General features: G+C 51.7%; 1 protein-coding gene across 6 annotated transcripts in view; it reads right to left on the bottom strand.

Moving 5' to 3' along the window:
- Positions 1-20,546, bottom strand: part of TMCC2 (transmembrane and coiled-coil domain family 2) — a 46,753-nt gene that overhangs the window by 13,695 nt on the left and 12,512 nt on the right. For 3 of the 6 annotated variants that reach the window (XM_017525438.1, XM_017525439.1, XM_037737349.1), the window contains one exon: positions 17,300-17,851. In XM_017525438.1, the coding sequence (XP_017380927.1) occupies positions 17,300-17,851 (552 nt within the window). Of the gene's footprint in view, positions 1-2,232; positions 2,431-3,164; positions 3,379-12,765; positions 12,957-17,299; positions 17,852-20,546 lie in introns of those variants that run through there. The other 3 variants (XM_037737350.1, XM_017525441.2, XM_017525443.2) reach the window with 3 other exon arrangements.

The following is a 20,546-nucleotide window of genomic DNA, read 5'->3' as shown; positions in this document are numbered from 1 at the left end:
GCCTGGATCTCTGAAATCTGGGAGGCACACAGTAAACACTGTTGGGACAGAAAGTATCCAGGCTTAAGTGAAGCTGTCTGGAGGGAGGGGAAGGGCACTAGCTATGTACGCTGGGAAATGTGAATCGTAGTTCTCTTTCTTCAGTAATGTAAATGCATTAAGCAATTTTCAAGATGGACCACAGAAACAGCTGCCACTTGCAAGAAATATGTGCTCCACACCTGTGCTCCCAGCTGCATGAGAGATCTGTACCTCTGACCCTCCTCTCCCGAGGCAGGCAGCATCTTTCCAGATTCACAAAGAGCCCCTATTAGGATCCCCACAGCTGGCTGACAGGGAGGAAGGGGCCTTCTCATGCTAGCCATCTGCTCAGGAATTGGAAAGACAATATAAGGTCACTCTTAGATGGAAGAAAAAAAAAAGAAAGAAAAAGGTTTGGGGGTTCCTATGCTTCCCTTTAGCAAAGCAGAGCAGCCCAGTCACCTGGGAACAATGGAGTCAGGTGTCAACCCTCACTTGTCTATGGGTCTGGACAAGCAGGCCGAGGACCACGCAGAACACTGCTCCTGGGAGCAAGGTCTGGGCTTCCAGTGGGTCAGAGCCCAGCAGGCGAGTGTGGCCCCAGGGCTGGCAGGCCTGGGTGACTCAGCAGAGATGCTCCAATCTGCTGACTGCTGCCCCGTGACTCTGATTTCAGCAGCCCTCTCCGGATAAAGAACACTCAGATTCCCTTTGTCTACTCGTTCCCGATGGAAAGGGAGGTCAACCAGATTAGGATGGAGAGGAAAACCTATGGCCAGCTAAAATCCTTCAACCCGAAGAGGCTGTATGACTTTATGATAAAGTTGGGAGAGAGGGAACCTGACATTCTCCATACCAAACCAACATTCCAGCAAGAGCAGGCTGGAAAAATTATTCCAACTCTTGGTCCTGAAGTCGGAGGCTTCTCTCATTTCATTTTCCCAACTCAGCAGGAATAGCCCCGTGGGGCTGGTGGCTCTCTGCCTTCCTGGTGGGGATACGTGGGCAACAGGAAGCTGCTCACTCCAGCTCTCTATGTCTCATCACAGCTAACCCGGGCGCTCCCAGGTGGGCAAAGGGGTGGGGGAGGAAAAGGAGCCTACCTATCGGTTTAATTGGTGCCTGGGAGCCTAAGCGGCTTTTCTCCAGAGGGCAGGCACCACGTGCTTAGATACTGAATGGGGCACATGTGGGGCAGTATGGACCTGAGTCAGTTCAACAGGGCCACAGCACGGTAACAAAACCCCTGTAGCAAGGCCCCAGCTGCCACATGGGGGGTTCGAGGGGCAGAGCAAGCCCTCAGGAGCTTTAAAAGGCATTTTGCTTTACTACAACGGGATTTCAGGTGCAAACTACCAAAAGACAAGGAAAGTCACTCACTCATCCTTTCAAGCAGCACCTACTCATCTCCAAGCAGTGAGGGCAAGCTGCCTATTATCAGCTGACACCAGGTAGAGGCTTCCATCTGCCACCTGCTGTAGCCAGCAAGTTCTTCCTCCTGCCCTGAGCCTGTCCTGGTGGAAACACTCCTCTCATCTAACCCTTGGCTTCCAGCCCCTTCCATCAGGGCCAGACCTCAGTTCTGATGAAAACTACACCCTCCCCTCAGTGTCTGCCCTTCGGAGAACAAAGCCCTTTGTCCAGGAAATGTCCTGCACCCTCGTCATCTCCTCACACCCACAGATCCCAGTTGGGGCCCCAAGCCACCCTCTCATCTTGGGGCCTTCTCCATTCTCCATCCTCTGAATTCTCTAAGAACTCTTAAGTACCCAAACGTTTACTCGTTCTGGCCTCTCCCACTGTCTCCCTGGGGTCAGCACTCACTGGACCTTCACAATCTCCGTCCCTGTCCCTGTTTCTCCATAGACGGAAGCGACCACAACCGGGAACAACATTGCACTTAATTAAGTGCCTGGGCCCCAGTTGAAGCGCCACTTGGCCACACGCTTCTGGAGGCATCTCTGCCAGCGGTCCCCTGCCCTCCTACACAGGGTGCCCACACTCAGCCCCAGGGGCTCTCCCAGCATTTGGCAGCCGAAGGCTCCTCCCTTCTCCCACCCACAAGCCGTTCTCCATAGCTGGAGGAGAGCTCCCTCAGAGACCAGAGTGTAAGTACAGTCCACCTGACTAGCTGCAGAACAGGCTTCTTCCCACCCCCCAACCCCAGGCCACCCGATGAAATTCTCTCCTTCCATCCACCAGGGGCCTCACCTGTGTGAGCACTGTTTCCCGAAGCCGTGCTGGCGACGAGGTGGCAGGGGCTCTGAGACCCCAGCTGTCTGTGGACTGTGTCAGGCCCCCGGGGTCACAGACCCTGGGCAGCACTGGGCTTGCTGCAGGAAGCCGGGGCCTGCGAGCAGGTGTACCTGAGCTCCCAGGCTCTGCAGCCGCCATCTCCAGACTGAGGCACAGCCTGGGGATTAGGGGCGGATTGCTCTGGGAGATTTCCCCCTCCCCTGGGGCTCACGGGCTGCTCCTTCCCATCTGGCAGGAGACATGAAGGATCACCGAGCACGGGAGGACCAGGATCTGATGAGGTGCCCCTTCCCAAGTCCAGCTGTTCCACTGTGAGTTGTGGATAAGGATGCCCAGGTGTGACAGGCATCAACAAGGAGGGGTAAGGGGGGTGGTGCCAAGGGGGGATGTGCACGAGGACACATGACATGTGCACCTGCATCCTTCAACCACCCTGAAGACAGGCACTCCACCTTGCCCCTCCCATCTCACAGAAATGCCTCCCATGATCAGAAGCTCCTCTCACAAACAGAGCAGTCTCATGGATTCGGAATGGAAGTGAGCCTCCCAGCCAGCCTTCCAGGATAGGGAGGAGCTCTCCAAAGCCAAGAAGACTGGAGTCTGGAGGGGGGCTCCCTGGCAGATCTAACACAGCCAGTTCCACCCAGAGTCCTCTCCTCCTCCCCATGCTGCCCTGCCCATTGGCTTAAGGCACCATCACTTCCAAGGCAGCTTCTCTACTCCATTAACCTTACCAGGGGAATTCTTCCGCCCTGAGATCCTGTCCCAGAACTCCACTCTCTGCCCTGGACACCACTGGCCACTTCTCTACTAGCTTCTGCTTCCCAGTCTCCACCAGCATTGCCCAGGCAAAAATACTCAAAATAAAACACAGATGGCAAACTCACAGCAGTCTCTACCTCCCTGGACTTCATCTTGACAGTCCCAGCAGGAAATTCTGTGAGTGGCCAGCAGAGGGGGACAGAGGTCCACAGTTGAGGACAATGAGCAGTGAACAGTGTGACCGGGTGGCCAGCTGAGTCCTGGGGCCTGCTGGGTCTCTCGAATGGCAGCTTCCTACAGCAGAACTGTCGTTCAGAAAGATGTGGATTCTGTACCCACTTGAGCCTGGCGAGGGACTCCGGGCTTAAATACTGAGAGTCAACACACGTCACGTTGACCTGGTAGTCCCAAATTCAAGAAGGTGTGAAGAGATAAGGGCCCAGTGCTATCTCTGGAAGGCAGTGCCAGGGCTTGCAGCCAAAATCACCCAAGATCAGGGGTCCCCATACCCTGGGCTCATGGAAACTACACAAACATTTGTGGTTGGCCGATGATGTTTGTGAGCACAGAAGCCTGGCAAAGCATATTACATAGGTCCCAATTTCTGGGGCCAGCTCTGACCTATGTAGGGCCAGGGAACACTTCTGGCAGTTCCCCTACTTCTGTAAACGATCCCCCTCCTGTGGTACTGGGTCTTGACTTTATGTGTTGGCACCAAGCACTGTTCCTGCATAAGGGTTATTTGTAAATAGGTCTTATGCCCCTGTTAAATGATAAGGAAGGCAGGGATCAGATCTTATGCCTAGCATAAGACAGATCCTCGCTCAATAGTGGTATTGTAGAATGATGAAGTGATCTCTCCTTTAGCTGCCATGAAAGACATGAAAGGCAGTCCATCCATTGCAGTTCTATCTCCGGTAGCAAAAAAGACAGTTTGGTCTTTTCGCACTCAAGATATGCCTTCTCTGCCCGCTTCCTGCTAGGCCCCACCAAGCTCGGATTTTTTTTTTGGAGACAGGATCTCACTGTGTTGCCCAGGCTGGTGTACAGTGGCATGACCACAGCTCACTATAGCCTCAACCTCCCAGGCTTAAGCAGTCTTCCTACCTCAGCCACCTGAGTAGCCAGGACTACTGGTGTGTGTCACCATGTCCAGCTAATTTTTGTAGAGATGGGGTTTCACCATCATGTTCAGGCTGAACTTGAACTCCTGGGTGCAAACCATCTGCTTCCCCCAGCCTCCCAAAGTTCTAGGATTACAGGTGTAAGCCACCATGCCCAGTCCAAGCTAAGATTTTTAACTTTTTGTTATTAAGCAGAGGAACAGAAAGGGAAGGCAGTGACAGCAGGAGACAGGAGGTAGGGAGGGGCTGAGTGAGCTGAGAGCCCTCGGGTTCTCTCTGCATGGTAGGTCTCTCTCTGTGCTTCCTGGGATCAGGAGGGCTCAGAAGCAACAGAAAGAGTTTCCTGCAGGCCACATTGCACCACCAAAATGAACTGGGGAGAGCTGCCCCCAGCACAGGTACCTGGCAGTTCCCTAATGGGAGGTTTTAGCTCTACTCCAAGAGCAACTTACCCATCAGCACAATAACTGAACAGCAGGAAACCAGGGGTTCAGGACTGAACCAATAGTCTGCTAGGAGAGAAAAAGCTAACGGGAACCAGGGGGATGTCTGCCAGGCAAGCTAGCAGGAGAGCAAGGCTTTTCTGAGGCTGCTCTTGTCTTTATACATGAGAAGTGTTCCCAAATCTGCCAAGGATGCAGAGCTTCCTGTGGTGGGGGTGGGAACAGAGACCCCAAAGCATGGTGGCATGGGGAGAAAGGCCCTGCACAGCTCTGGGCACGAGACTCACTTCCATGCTAAGTGACCTTGGTCAAGTCACTGTAGGCGCTGAGACTGTTTCCACAAATGTGATGGGAGGAGTATGTAAAGAGAGGGGGTTAAGGTGAATGTGTCTCGCAGGGAGATGTGCCAGAGCTGGGCTCGAGGGGCACCGGAGGAGCCTTTCAGTGGCTCACAGAGTGCCTGGGAGTCAGAAGACCTGGTCTAAATCCTTACCCTGCCGCTCACTAGCTATGCGGCCTCCACATCCTGTCCGTGCCACTTCACAACTGCGACAGGAGGCTGGAGCAACTACAAAGCAGCAGCCTGGATGAGGCGGACTTAAGGAGTGAGACCAGTGGCATCGGGAGATGGAGGAGAGGGCAAATAAGCCAAGCCTCGGAGGCTGTGCCTCGAGTCTCACTTCTGGCTCCAAACGGTGCATAGGACCGTTATCTCCCAGGGACCTCGTGCAAATGCATGACACTTGGTAAGTTTTATGGAAATAGGTGACTGGTCCTGAAGCTCCCTCACAGTGGGTGTACGTGCACATGCATACACAAACCACAATATTCCAGATAGTACCTGGAAGACTTGGTCTAAAACAGAAAGAGCCAAAGAAGTAGCTGCCACTGGGAGCGAAGTTAAGAGTGTGGCAGGCAGACCTGGGAAAAGCTGCCAAGGGCACAAATGCAGTGGGCTCTGAAGGGACACTGGTCGCAAAGCAGCTTTTCTTTTGCAAAGAAAAGGAGCTGTGGAGTAAGCCGCATCATGGGCACTTCCTGGTCAGTCTTCAACACCTCTGCGCCACCTCCTCTCTGGCCTGGCAGAGATGAAGACCACATCTCAGTGACACAGAGTGATCACTATCAATTCACAGGATGGGCAGCTGAGCTGTGGCAGGGGGTCTCTGGCTTCACTCTTTCCACCCTTCCAAGTTGAGCCTGAGGTGGGGGTGACAGATGGGCTCTTGCCATCTTAGAAGGGTGGACTGGAAGGAAGCCCAGGTCCTGGGCGCAGGCTCTTCTCTGCATGCCTGAAGGTCTCAGCCCTTTTACTTGGTTCCCCTTAGTTTAGTTTTTTCTTCCATTTCCTTCTTCCTCTTCCCTTAATTTTATGCCATGCCCCTTCTTTAATACTGTTTAAATCTTAAACTTTTTATTTTCTCTTCCTTTGCCTTGTTATTCTTCAGTTCTCTCCCCGCTGCCCTTTGAAAATCATCTTATTTTTCTTTCTTTTTCTTTTAGAGAAAGGGTCTCATTCTTTCCCCTAAGCTGGAGTGCCATGGTATGATCATGGTTCACTGCAGCCTCAAACTCTGGGGCTCAAGCAATCCTCTGCCTGAGCCTCCCAAGTAGCTGGGACTGCAGGTGCATGTCACCACACTCAGCTAATTTTTTTTTTTTTTTTTTTTTTTTAAGAGAGACAAGGTCTCACTATGTTGCCCAGGCTGGCCTTGAGCTTCTGGCCTCAAGTGATCCTCCTGCCTTGGCCTCCCAAAGCACTGGGATTACAGGCATGAGCCACTGCACCTGGCCTACTTTGTTTTCTCTTAAAAAATAAAAATCACAAACCACACATTTTTAAGGCTGGGAAAGTAGAGAAGTCACAGGCTTTAGGAGCAAAGAACCACGCTGAAAAGCAGCTAAATTTAGAAGCTTAGAATACAAGGTGAGGCCTTAAAAAATCTCAGGCCCCAAATGTGCTGCGAAAATCTCCCAGTGAGGATTCCTGTTTGAAAGGCTGGTAGCTTCTTTGATGCTCACCAAGCCTGCTTGGAAGTGGAGATTTGGAAAGTGGTCACTATTCAGAGACTCCTTCCCCAAGTATTCACTTTCAGACCCAGCCAGAAGGTGCATCTTCTTAGAAACACACATGACCAAAGAGCCCTGCTTCCCCTACCACCCCAGAGAAATGCGGGAAGAAGGATAATATTCTTCAGGGTGAACAGCAGCAACCAAGGCGGGCAGGCTTCCTAAGAGCACGTGGATAGGCACAGCTGTGTGAGCTGGGAAAGCAGACAGATCGGGCCAGAGTGGAGGAAGCTGCAGGCACCCACACTCACATACCAGGCCACCTTTCAGCTGCTCCCAGGGAGGGGACATGCCGTCTCTCCTGCAGGTCCTCTCCCCGTCTAATGCCATAGACACTCCTGTTTAGGGAGTCCTTCTTGGGCACAGACATGAGCCCACTTGTTGGGCAGTGAACAGAACCACTTACCTAAGTCACTTTTAGGCAAATCAAAATCTGTACCAGGCAGGTAGGAAAGACGGATGATTTCATGCCTTTACAGTCACTCTCCCTGGAGGAGGCTTTACTGGGAACAGGCCCAAGAGAGAGTGACCGGAAAGGAAGTGGCATCTCCTTTTTGGGCAACTTTTAGGAAGCAGAGCACCCTCTACTGCACCCTATTTGCCAGGAATAATTTGGAATAATTCCTTTCTAAAAGCGGAGCATTGAAACACCAGATTCTGGTGCGCTCCTGCTGACTCAAGGGCTCAGCGTATACCATGAGCTGATGTGACTGAACGAGAAATGTGTGTGAACACATTCGGCAAACTGCAGCATGCTGTTCAGCTGACTGTTGATGCCAGGAAGGCTTTCGAAAGGACATGAGTGGCACCTCTTGGGGGGGGCATGCCCATGAGCCACTGAGCCCCTGAGAAGTCAGTGGACAGGCACAGGGCCCAGATTATATTTGGATCTGAGGCTACCTTCTCAGGCAATGAAGAAACTTTATATGATGAAGTTAATGTTACAGAGCACTTGTCTTTCCAGGGCAGGATTCGCCTTTCCACCTGTCCAAAGGAGGCCTCCTGGTCACAGTATCACCTTGGGTCTGATTTAGCTCCTGCTGAGCCTGCTGAATTATTGACTAGCTGTGGACACTAGCTGAGCTCTAGGGTCCCAGCGGTGGGTTATCTGGAGAGCTCTAAGGAAGAGGAAAGGGAAAGGAAGAGTGAGAACTCCCAGAATCAGACCTGGAGGGAGATCAAAGAGGACAAGAGCAGCAGGGCGCAGGGGGCCTCTCGGTTGGCCTTGGAAAGATCTGGGAAACAGGCTAGGGGTGCAAGAGCATGTCCCTGGACAGAGAAGGGAGGTAGGAGAAGGCTACCATCCCCAGAAACGACACTCACTTCCCCAACTCCCTGCTGCAGCTCAGGGGAGCTTCTGGTGCCCTAGGAGCCTAGAAAGAATGCAATGGGGTGTGTGCGTTCATTTGTGCTTCTATTTCAGAGCCCTCTGCCCTGTGAGGCATAAAGAGAAAGCCCAAAATGTGCCTATGAAAAGAAGAGGCAGAAGCAGGGATCAGGTTAATGATACTGTATTTCCATTGCCTTATCTGGCACCAGAGGGGACCAGGGTCACGTTTCTCATCTGAGGGATGTGGCAGATCCAGGGAAGAATGTGCTGGGTAGCTGGGGAGACCTGAGCCAACTTCTATGACCCAGCCCACATCACCAGCGCCGGCTCCTCGCCGTCTGGAACCCGATGACAGACAGCTTCTCTTGCTGACTGCTACCAGCCCTGGCATAGGGTTCTGACACCTGAACCCTGCGCATGCCTTCCCCTTGGGCAGCCCTGGCATGTGTCCCAGACAGCCGAGGCCCAGCACATACATGGCTGGCCTCTCCCATCTGTGTCTGCAGACAGAGAGCTTGTCTCCCACAAAGGTTTTGCCTGAGCTTAGGGACAAAGGGGTCAAGAAGGCATAACCTCACATCTTGGCTAGGTAACTTCGAAGTTATCTAATTTTGCCCCCTGTATCCTAGTGATTTCTGTACTCCCAGATGCCAGAGCTAATCTGGAGTATTTTCTTTCTTTTTTTTTTTTTATTTTCTGAGATGGAGTTTTGCTCTTGTTGCCCAGGCTGGAGAGTAATGGCATGATCTTGGCTCACTGCAACCTCCACCTCCCAGGTTCAGGAGATTCTCCTGCCTCAGCCTCCGGAGTAGCTGGGATTACAGGTATGTGCCACCACACCTGGCTAATTTTTGTATTTTTAGTAGAGACGAGGTTTCGCCATGTTGGCCAAGCTGGTCTCGAACTCCTGACCTCATGTGATCCACCTACCTCAGCCTCCCAAAGTGCCAGGATTACAGGTGTGAGCCACCGTGCCTGGCAGATATTTTCAATCTAGAAAGAAAGTCAGTGGGTGTCGGTGGGGAAAAGATGCATAAAGGCTAATTCCAGAAGCCAGTGACCTGCTGGCTGATTCTGTCTGAAAAGTCAAGAGGACACCACAGCTTATGATCTCTGGTGTCAGAGCTTGAGGTCAGAAACAGAGTCCTCACTTTTGGCTCCTCTCCTAATTGGACATGACCCCTATAAGGCAAAGGGCTTCACCTGAACATGAGGAATTCAAATCAGACTAAAGGAAGAAACTTCTCGGATCTCCAGGCACAAAAGGATATACAGCTGTGCTGGGAGCCCAAGGCCTCTGGAATAGGGGCTTTGAATCACTTGAGACAGGGAGCAGCAATTCATGGCAAATCACACAGCTGCCCTGCCCTGCCCTGGTGAATGGCTCACATCACAGGCATGGCCTTGAAAGGCTCCTATGAGGCTGGTGGTCTGGCTGCCACTGCCTCTCCCTCTGCCCAAGGGACCTTCCCATGCAGACAGGAAGAGAGAAGGGCAGAAGAGATGAGATGGGGTGGGGGAGGGGAACAGAGGAGGCAGTGGCCCTCCACTGCTCCTGGGTGTGAGGGGCGGCAGGCTGGCAGAGGCTGGAGCATGTACGTGCATGGCTCTGTGACTCAGAAGACAGATGCTTTCGCGTGAACAGGCAGAGTGGCCTGGCTGGGCCCCTTCAGCCTCCCATGCAACTGGGCCTGCAAGCTCAGATACATCAAGGGCCCCCACACTCAGCTGGCTGAGTGGTCATATTTGGAAACCTCTCTCAGCAGAGCCTGCCCCACCCACCTCTGAACCAGCAGACTCCCAGACATAAACAAACCAAGGCCCCTGGTCAGCTGCCAAGATCTGTCTTCTTGGCAAGGTGGGGGGGCCTCACTCACCATCCTTCAGAGTAAACAGGGGTGCTTATTTGTGCTGGGGCAGAGAAGAAATCTTGTTGGATAAATCTGGCATAGGAGTGGACAGACAGCACAGGGCGTTCAGAGTCTGATCTGGTCTAGGTGACCGGCCGAACTCCACTGGCTTCCCTGTCTGGGGCCTAGAGATAACACCTCCATGAGGCCACAGGGAAGCATCCAGTCAGGACGTTGTCATTATTCCGCCCTCCTCACTTCACCTGCAGCACGACTGGGGAGATCCTGGCCCTCTCCTCCTGCCTGCTCTCAAAGCCAGGACCTGTCCTGAGTTCTCCTGCCCCTAGCACTCCAGTCTCCTGAAGCCGTCCAGAAGCCCTCCCAGCTCTGCCCCGTGCTGCTTCTCAGCCACACTGCAGGAGGAGAAGGGGTGAGCACAACACAGTCAGCGGCTGGCTGGCTGTAAACCCAGCACTCCTGTGCTGCGTCCCCTCCTGACACTCCATGCACAAGCCCGGGGTTAGCTGGGGAGAGGTTCTGAACAAGGAGAGAGGGAACTGATGCCTAATCAAAGCCGGGAGAGATGAGACGAGGGGAATTTAACCCTCTGACCCTACGTTTTCCAGGAACTGTTGTTCAAGAAAAGAAGAAGAGGAAGAAGAGGGTGGGGACCACATCTGTTTTCTGAGGAGCCACGTGGCCCACCTCCATCTCTAGTCTCCAGGGCTTCTGCTTCCCAGAGGTTAAGGCAACACATGGATGGGGACCCTGCATTCTCTAATCACCTGCCAATGTCCAAGTGCACCCACAATTGATGTAAGACAGAGAGGAGTTACTTTTCTCTGTGTCACATACATAGAAGAAAGCAGAATGGTGAGGCTGAGATGACGATTTTTTTTTTTTTTTTTTTTTTTTTTTGAGACGGAGTTTCGCTCTTATTACCCAGGCTGGAGTGCAATGGTGCGATCTCGGCTCACCGCAACCTCCACCTCCTGGGTTCAGGCAATTCTCCTGCCCCAGCCTCCTGAGTCGCTGGGATTACAGGCACGCACCACCATGCCCAGCTAATTTTTTGTATTTTTAGTAGAGACGGGGTTTCACCATGTTGACCAGGATGGTCTCGATCTCTTGACCTTGTGATCCACCTGCCTCGGCCTCCCACAGTGCTGGGATTACAGGCTTGAGCCACCGCGCCCGGCCTGACGATTTTTTTTTTTAAATGGAGACAGGATCTCAATCTGTCACCCAGGATGGAGTGCAGTGGTATGATCATGGCTGACTGCAGCTTCAACCTCCTGGGCTCAAGTGATCCTTCCACCCCAGCCTCCCAAGCAGCTGGGACTACATGTGCACACTACCACACCCGGCTACAGGTGCACCACAACATGGTCTTACCGTGTTCCCAGGCCAGTCTCAAACTCCTAGGCTCAAGTAATCCACCCATCTGAGCCTCTCAAAGTACTAGGATTACAGGCAGGAGCGACCACACCCAGCCAGCAATGTTTTTTTGTTTGTTTGTTTTTAAACAGGGAAATAACTGAAGGCATAACCTCAAAGACAACTAAGTGGATCTAGCAGGAACAACCAACAGCCCAGTACTATCACTCTGGGTCTGGTCTTCTAAAAGCTGCTTCCCTGGACCACAAGCTCCTATCTGTCCCCCGTCACACCCTATTCCCCTTGGGGTGTGAGTCCCCTATTTTCTTGGGGCGGGGCTGGGATAAGCCTCTCCAGGACAGCTGAGGAACTTTAGCTGCCTCCAGGGTGTTTCAGTAACTCAACCCCGACAGGGCTGCTCTGGTCCAAAAGCCAGCTGGTGAGTTCTAAACAATGGCAAGGGGTGTGGGGAGTGGGGGAGGCTTATGAATTAAAAATAGATGCTAGTAACCGCCAGGGATCTTGCAGAGAGCATGTGGGGCTGTGTTTACTAGGAAGAGAAGAATACCTCCTATTCATGCCCAGAGATCAGGGCAGAACCACTACTCCTTCTCACACCAGCCCAGGGCCTCTGGGTCTGGGGAGTCTGCTGACAGCAGGGTTTGCGGATGGCTAGAAGACCCCTTTCCTCTGTGACAAGGAAGCACCTTTCTCTTCTTAGGACCCCTGGGGCCACACCCATTCCTGGAGAGACAGCTCCCGGTCTGGAATGCTATGTAACTGAAGGGGAAATAGCAACCAAGAGATAAAATCATCCTCCTCGGCTGAGGCAAACCTGCTCTCCATAGACTTTGCATAAAATGGTCCCCAGCCGGATTCAGTGACATCACATCTCAGATGAGTCTTGGGTACAGACTAGGATCCCTTGTCTCCCTGCTGTGACCTAGCTGGGTGCCCTAGGCAAGCAGTCACTTGATTCCTCTAGGCCTTAGTCTATTCATCTGTAAAACAGAGACAACACCTGCTTTGCCAACTTCACAGTATGTCATAAAGATCAACCAGGCCATACATCTAACAAAGCCGAGGGTTCTAAAGAAGGACATAAAATAGTCACAAGAAAACAACTATTTCCCCCATTATCACCCTGAACCTAGGGAACTGTCCCCTCGTCAGGTCACCCAAAGTCTCTGGGTCTGGTCTTCCAAAAGCAGCAAAAAAAGAGTTCTTCCCTCCCATCTGGATATCTTGAGCACAGTGAGCCACGTGGCAGAGCCCCACAGAGAAGCTCCCCAAATGAGCCTGCCCCGCTTCCCCCAGGCCCCTGCAAACATCAACACCCCTTCACCAGCTCCCCACAGTGCCCACCGCTCATACCAACATCTTCCCCCTTCTCAGGTGGTCTTCATGGGAGCCCTAGGCCACCAAAGACGAAAGGTTCACGTTTTCCCTCCTCATAAAATAGCTGCATACCAGAGACTCTTGCTTGACAGGATTTTTCTAATTTGATTTTTAAAATGTATTCATTGACTCACCCATGAGAGGTGGGCCTGGCTGCCTCTACACGCAGAGTGCCTGCTCAGTGAGGGCTGAACAACCTGGTTCATTCTGCTGGGCTCCTCCAGCTCTCAATTTCACAAAGCCACGCCACCCTTTTAGCCAAAGCATGCAGAGCTCCTCACTCTGAGAACAGACTTCTCCCCAGTGGAGGCTGGGCTTGCAAATGGTTCAGTCCCATCGTTTTAAATACTATCTATATGCTGACAACTCCCAAATTTATGCCTCTAGCTTGGATCTCTCCCCAGAACTCCAGACTCGTATAGCTGACTGCTTATTTGCCATTTCCACGTGGATGTTTAATAGTCACTTCAAACTGAACATATCCCAAACCTAGCTCTGATTTCTGCCCCCAACCTCCATCCCTTGCCAGGTACTCATTCCATTTGCATCTTCCTTGACTCAGATAATGGCCATTTCTTCTTTCCGGCTGCCAGGCTGCAAAATCTGTGAGCCACATTGAACTCCTCCCTTTCTGTCATGCCCATATAAAATCATCAGAAACCTTTGTGACTTGATCTTTGAAACCAATCCAGAATCCAGCTACTCTGCCCCACCCCTAGAGTAGTTCAACAGCTTCTGAACCAGATGCTCTGCTCACACCGGGTTCACAGCGCTTTGGGAAGCTGAGGAGGCTGAATCACCTGAGGTCAGGAGTTCAAGACCAGCTTGGCCAACATGGCGAAACCCCATCTCTACTAAAAATACAAAAATTAGCTGAACAAGGTGGTGGGCACCTGTAATCCCAGCTACTCCGAAGGCTGAGGCATGAGAATAGCTTGAACCCAGGAGGTGGAGGTTGCAGTGAGCCAAGATGGGTGACAGAGCAAGACTTCGTCTCAAAAAAAATATTGGGTTAGCTATCTCACAGGATGGCTTTAATGAATTCATGAAACGATGTCTACAAAAGCACTTTCTACACTGGAAAAGTGCAAAACCAAACCTGAGCTGCTATACAGCAGGCACACGGCATACACGCAAATGCCTGTTGAATGAATGAACATCCAAACATTTTCAAATGTCAACATGCACATGAACTTGAGAAACAGTCTGTGTTGACAAGAGGACAATTTAAAACCGTGTGTGGAGACAGATCTGCTCTGGTGATCATCTAAGGTAAAAACAACTTTACACCAGCGTTTCCCTCGGAACTTTGATGCTGGAAAACCCACGAGGCCTCACATCGCCCAAAGGTGGAACTGTTTGGTCTTCTATCACGTCTCTACTCTCACTTCCACTTCAGCCATCTTCTCTTTCATCTGCCCTCCCACCCCACCTTCCAGACTCTTCCTTCCACAACAAGCAAGCTGCCTCTAGGCTTTTCTTGCAGCTCCACTTGCTCTGGAGCCCTCACTCATCGCAGTGACCTTTCCTTGCTCTTTCTCCCTCATTTTGTGCCCTGTGGAGATGGGACCCGTCCTGCACTCAGTGTTGCTTTAGCCCAGCCTCCTTGGAGGTCCCTGCCATTCCACTCTTCTTCCCCAGCCTCCAGTCATCAAAGCCACCTGCTGCCCTCCTTCCTGACCACTGCCCTGGGGGGCATCTCCAGGTCCTGTGGACAGCCCATCCCACAACCTAACTCTCAGCTCTCACCACTGCAAATTATCTTTCCATTCATTCCTTGTCTGCCATGCTCTACGAGTATATTCTGACCTTTGTCTTCCCCATCCCACCCCCAAGTCGTACACTCCCATGTCCTCTCCTGTCTTTCTCACTCCTCTTTATTCTTAATGCACCTGCTCCCCCACTCCCTCAGTACCCTCATCTCCTTTTCTCCACGCTCAGCCTTCTCCTATCCCCACCTCCTTCTCTGCCAGCCAAGGTTTCAAGGTCCAACCCTTTGAGCATTCTCTGACCCCCAACTCAGTTGTCACCCTTGACCTTTCAACATGCCCTCCCAGCAACCCCCAACCCTGGATTAGCCTGATAATCCTTCAGCTGTGTTCCTACCCTCTGGCCAGGACCACTAGAGAGAAATCAGATCCCAACCGCCAGGGTGCTGCCAGCACAAATTACAAGCCTCTACAACACCAGACAGGTCACCCGTGGGTCTCTGCTCCGAGCCTTGCTCTGCCCCAACCAAAACCTTTTCTGTCCTCCTCCAGCCAGTCCGTCCACCTCCCCTACTACTCTCAATAAACAATTGTACCTTTGGTTTCTTCCTCCACAGAAAATAAAAACAAAGTAAGAATTCATTTCTGCCTCGCAGAGGCGACTCTTGTGACCAAGAATGAGGCTGAATTCTGGATCTCACACCCTCTCACCTACTCACTGACATCGCCCCAATGAGAATTCCTCTTCCTCACTGCTGTCTTCGATCTCTCCCTAAAAGGGCCCTCTCCAGCCACATGGAAGTGTACTCGGGTGCTTCCCAACTTAAAAAAGCCAACAAAAACCAGACTGCCTCCACCTGATGCCCTCCCTCTTTACAGCCAAGCTACACACCTGACTCCACTTCCACCATCTCCTTAATCCACTGAAACTGGCTTCAGTCCCAGTTCCCAATGGCAGCCACTGCTTGCTACTGCCTGTGCACATTTCCAAACCCAGATGTGACCTGCCCCTTCTACGCATTTCACTCTGATTACTTCCTCCTTCTTCAAGCTCATTTTCATTTTGCTCTGCTGCAAGTTCACTTCCACACATCTGACTCTTCTCTCGCAGGCTCCTGGTGCTTGGCCTGTCACTTACATGCAGTTGGATCTGTCCATGGCCTCCTTCCCATTCAACACATCCTCCTTTGAAGATCTCACCCACACCCATGATTTCAACCTCAGTGCCAGCTCCCAGAGCACTGGCCCTAGCCCAGGCCCCTACTCCACAGACCCAACTGCCAGCTGGTCCTCCCTAGCTGGACAGCTCCCAAAGGCACTTGCAACTCAACAGGTCTAAAACTGAACTCATCACCCTCCCACAAAACATGCTCCTTCTCCTGTGATTCCTCAACTAGAGAATTCCCCCATTTCTAAAGCCACTAAGCCCATAACCTTCTAATCATCCTCTACACTTCCCTTTCCTCTGTCTCCTATTTGCTTTCTCACCCACTACTTCTGACTTTCACTCCCAAAGATTTTCTGCACATGGCGCCTTCTTTCCATCCACACTGCTGCAGCCTAGACTACTGCACTAGCTCCAAAACCTCCTTGACTCCAGTCCTGTGATCCCTTCCCAATCTACTTTTTTTTTTTGAGATGAGTCTCACTCTGTCTCCCAGGCTAGAGTGCAGTGACGTGATCTTGACTCACTGCAACCTCTGCCTCCCGGGTTCAAGTGATGCTCCTGCCTCAGCCTCCCAAGTAGCTGGGAGTACAGGCGCCTACCACCACGCCTGGCTAATTTTCGTACTTTTAGTAGAGACGGGGTTTTACCATGTTGGCCAGGGTGATCTCGAACTCCTGCCCTCAAGTGATCCACCCGCCTCGGCCTCCCAAAGTGCTGGGATTACAGGCGTGAGCCACCACACCTGGCCCCAATCTACTCTTTGTATTGAGATCCAGAGGGATCTCATCCTGCCAATTTCCTGCCTAGCACCCTTTGATAGCTTCACACTATTCCCAGACTCAACATGGCAAGGCCTTTTGTGATATGGCCTCTGCCTACCTGTCAAACCCCAAAAGTGCTAGATGCTCTGGATACAATGAACCTCTAGTAGTCCCCAGCACCAGATTGAGGGCTTACTATGCCCTCCCTTCCCCCTACCCCTCTCCCAGTTCTTCCCTGGCTAAATTATTCAGCTCAACAGTTTCGTTTCCTCCAGCAGGTCTCTGCCAGCTCCCTGGTCCCTCCTCAAGTCCCCTCTCCCTTGAAGCTCCCACAGCAGCTCTCATCTCTGTCCATTCACCCACTCGTCCCCCTCTAGAGTAAGCTCCACAAGACGGCAACACTGGCTTGTTCATTCTTGTAGCACAAAGTCAGGATTCAACAGATACTTCTTGCATGAATAAAAGAACGAATATATAAATTTATGAAGTGCCAAACTAGCTTTTCTCCTTCCCAAACCACCCTTCATGGACTCCCTATCTTCTTTGGTTGGTGGCAGTAGTAAAAATGATACTATACCAGGCTCTACTCCAAGTATTTTACATAAATTAACCCATCTAGTCTTACAACTGTCCTATTATTACCCCCATTTTCAATTGGTCAAACAGGCACAAAGAGGTTAACTGAGTGAGCTGCAGACACAGGGTTGGTTCCAGCCTGTGTATTAAACTGCTATACCTAACGCCTCTTGATAGCACATTTAAGGAAAACAAGTCAACATTAATATCAGTATGAGCAAAATACAATTTTGAAAAACAAAGCCCTAAGGAAACAAAAATTAGCCATTCTGGGAATCATTCCTGTTTTTGGCCTAGTCATACCTGACTCCTTTAACCAAGGCAGACAACTCTGCAGGCAGTAGGGTGTCATATCTGCCAGGAGGGCCCCCAGCTCAGCTCCCCAGGTCTCCAGACCCCTCAGCAGACGGCCCTTGTGTCTGAGTCTCCCCCTACTCCAGAAGGCCCACCTCACCTTGTCCCCAATGCCTTCAGCCTCCTCAGCCAGCAGGTACACGTTGCTGCCGTCGGCCAGCAGCAGAGCAGTGTCGGTGGTGGAGGAAGAGCGGGGACGGCACTGGTGCTGGTGCAGGATGGCGGCCAGGCTGCTGTCCTGGGGGGCCTTGCGCAGCAGGTGAGGGCTGCCACGCTGGGGCTCCAAGGAGCTACTCTTGGTGCGCCGGCTGCTGCTCCCGCTGCCGCCGCTCCCACTGCTGCTGTGCAGGCTGGCACCCCGCTTGATGGAGGGCCGGGAGCGGATCTGCTGCAGCACGCGGTTGAAGGCGGTGGGCCGGGCAGGCAGATCGTGCAGGGACATGGCATAAGAGACGCGGTGCATCTCCGGAGAGCGCTCCTTCTCATCTGGGGAGTCATGGTCGGACATGCCCTGCTGCTGCTGCTGCTGCTGCTGCTGCTGCTGGGAATCCTGAGATGTCTGGTGCTCCCTTTCCCGAGACCGGCGGCGGCTGTGGAACAGGTGCTTCAGACCGTGGCCAAACATGGAGCCCTCTGACAGCTGCTGGATTTTCTTAAAGGGGAGAGATGAAGAACCCTGGTGAGTGGAAAGCTTTTGATTGCCCAGTCAGTTGGGGGTGAGGGTGAAGGGTCTGTCCTTGGTAGACTGGCATAGCTAATGCAGCCATCTGAATCTGGAAGATCCCCATGGATGGCCTGTCATGCCTAAAACGTCAGTTTGCGAAAAGGTGGCAACCCAGACCCATCCTTTCATTCCCAAAGAGATGTGCCCCCATGGTTTTCCACCAGACATTCCTAATCAAAGTGTGGGTTGTGAGTTTCTACGAATGATGTTCTCAGGGCTTCAGTCTGGGGCTAGTGGCACACAGAGCACTTTGCTGATGGGGTTGTATCCCTCTAGATTGATCCCCCTGCCCCCAGTCCTTCCCTCCTTCCAGGCTAGACATGCCTTCAAGCTGTACTAGCTCTTTCGGGCCACCAAGCATCAATTTCCAAAGATCCCTAATTCCAGCACTCCCCTAGGAGAATCAGGGTCATACAATCAGGTTATACTGTTGCAGCAGACACTGCTAATTGCCTACCCAATATCTATTTCTCTTTCTTTCCCAACCAAACTGCAAAGACTTAACGCACCTTGCTAAAAATTCCTGCTTCATCAGACTCCCTTGCAGCTAGGAGTAGCCACCTGACACAGTTTGGGCCAATGAAAAGCAGCAAGGTGAGAGTTTCTGGGAACACTCTGGTTTCCTGAAAAAGACACTGGCCCTTCCTACTACACCTTCCCATCTGGAATGGGAATGTAGTGTCTGGAGATGCAGTGGCCATTCTGCAACCACAAGGTGACATGGTTGACAATGAAGGCCTGCAACCAGATTGTGGAGCCCAAGGGACAGGCCTGGGAACTTGAAGGTCTGTGGAGCCACCAAACCAGTTGTGAACACCTATCCTGGGATTCCTGTTGCATGAAATACACCCATCTTTGTCTACACAACTCTAGTATGGTTTTCTGTTATTTGCAGCCAATTTCATTCCTGATATAGTTGGCAATGAAATAAACTTTACTTCTATGAGCAAACCTTGTGACACAGTCAGTAATATGACCAATTCTTTAGGACACACATCAGAACAAGCTATCCAAATGAGTGTCTTTCCTCTTAAACCCAAAGCATAGACGCCCTGCAACCCAAACCCTGGCCACAGCCTTTCTTCTTAGCCCTGCCACTGAGACTCTCCAGCTGCTTTTCCGGCAAGAGTTCTCACAAAGGGCCAGCTGGATGGCCTGCCAGGGCAAGCAACTGTGGTATAATTCCAGACAGCTGCTTCTGTCAGGGGATGGCTTATCTGGCCAGGCTGAGCCCTCTATGAGAGCTTTGGAGCCATTGGGAGGAGGAATGAGACTTGGAGGACCAGGAGACACCTCACACTCTGCAGCTCCTTAGAGGAAAACTCAGAACTCAGCCATTTGGGACTTAATGAGCCATGCAGGATTTCCTGTGAGGAACAACCCACAATCCTACCAGGCAGCCTAAGTCATTTAAAAAATGTTCCAAAAAATTACACAGACTGGATTTGCTGTTTCTTCCCCCCCTACCCCGCCACGCTGAAATAAACTTACAGAGCAGAAAATCTAGACCATACAGAAACCAAGAAAAAGCAACCTTATAGCTTCTGAATTAGCTGACCCCACTCTTAGGTTACTTTGCAACTCAGCCTTGACTGTGTACAGATGGCTGCACTTACAGCTGGATACAAATAACTATACTATCATGTATTTGTCTAAAATTTTAGGATTTTCATTTTTCACCTCATCTGAGCATCCCCAGAATCCTCAAAGTAGGAGAGGCCCTCACACCACCCATTGTACAGACCAGATACATTACATAACCACAATTCACCATGAACTAATGGTTTTTGTTTTAAAGGAGCTTTGTATCCTGCATTATCCCATTTGATTTTCCTAAATAGTAACAAAAGCAACAATTGTAACATCTCCATTTAGAGATGAGGAAATTAAGGCTATCACTATTCCTTCTTGAGAACCGAACTCTGGGGCAGCCCTGGAGATGTTAGGTTACACAACGCCAGGTTTTCCCACAGGAGTTGCCATCCCCTCTGGGCCCGCTTGAGGCAGGGCCACAGGGCTCACTTGAATCTGTGCTGGAGAGAACCAAGATGTCAGCTCTGCCAGGGACTTGGAATGGGCCAGGTCCTGCAGCCTCCAGACCAGGGACACGCCAGGACACCTCCCTCTTCCCTTAGCCCCAAGCTGATGTGAGACCTCCCTCCAGGCACTGTGATGGGCCAGCTGGCTCTGGCATTTGCCCAGCTGCCTCTGCCAAATCATCACATTCCATGTTACAAATTGTCTTTCTAGCATTCTATTCCAGGTCCTTTCCTCTTCTCCCTCCATTCCTAAACTGGCTTCTCCAACACTGAGGATCCACTCAGGCAGAAAGGGTTTCCCTTTTAAAGACTTCAGCAGAGGTCCCAGAGTTCTGAGGCATTTTCTCTCCCATATCCTGGGAGTCCAGTGGAGGTACAGGGGAGAGCTAAAGCAGCCACTAACATCTGCCATATTGCCTTGGAGCCTAAAGTCCTTGACCAATTTACTTTTAAAATTTATACGGCCGGGCGCAGTGGCTCACACCTGTAACCCTAGCACTTTGGGAGGCCGAGGTGGGTGGATCATCTGAGGTCAGGAGTTCAAGACCAGCCTGGCCATCATGGTGAAACCCCACCTTTGAAAA

Source organism: Cebus imitator, unplaced genomic scaffold (assembly GCF_001604975.1).
Source record: "Cebus imitator isolate Cc_AM_T3 unplaced genomic scaffold, Cebus_imitator-1.0 Scaffold38, whole genome shotgun sequence".
NCBI lineage: Eukaryota > Metazoa > Chordata > Mammalia > Primates > Cebidae > Cebus > Cebus imitator.
The sequence above is the reverse complement of the archived record's forward strand: the minus strand, read 5'-3'. Positions and strand labels throughout refer to the sequence as shown.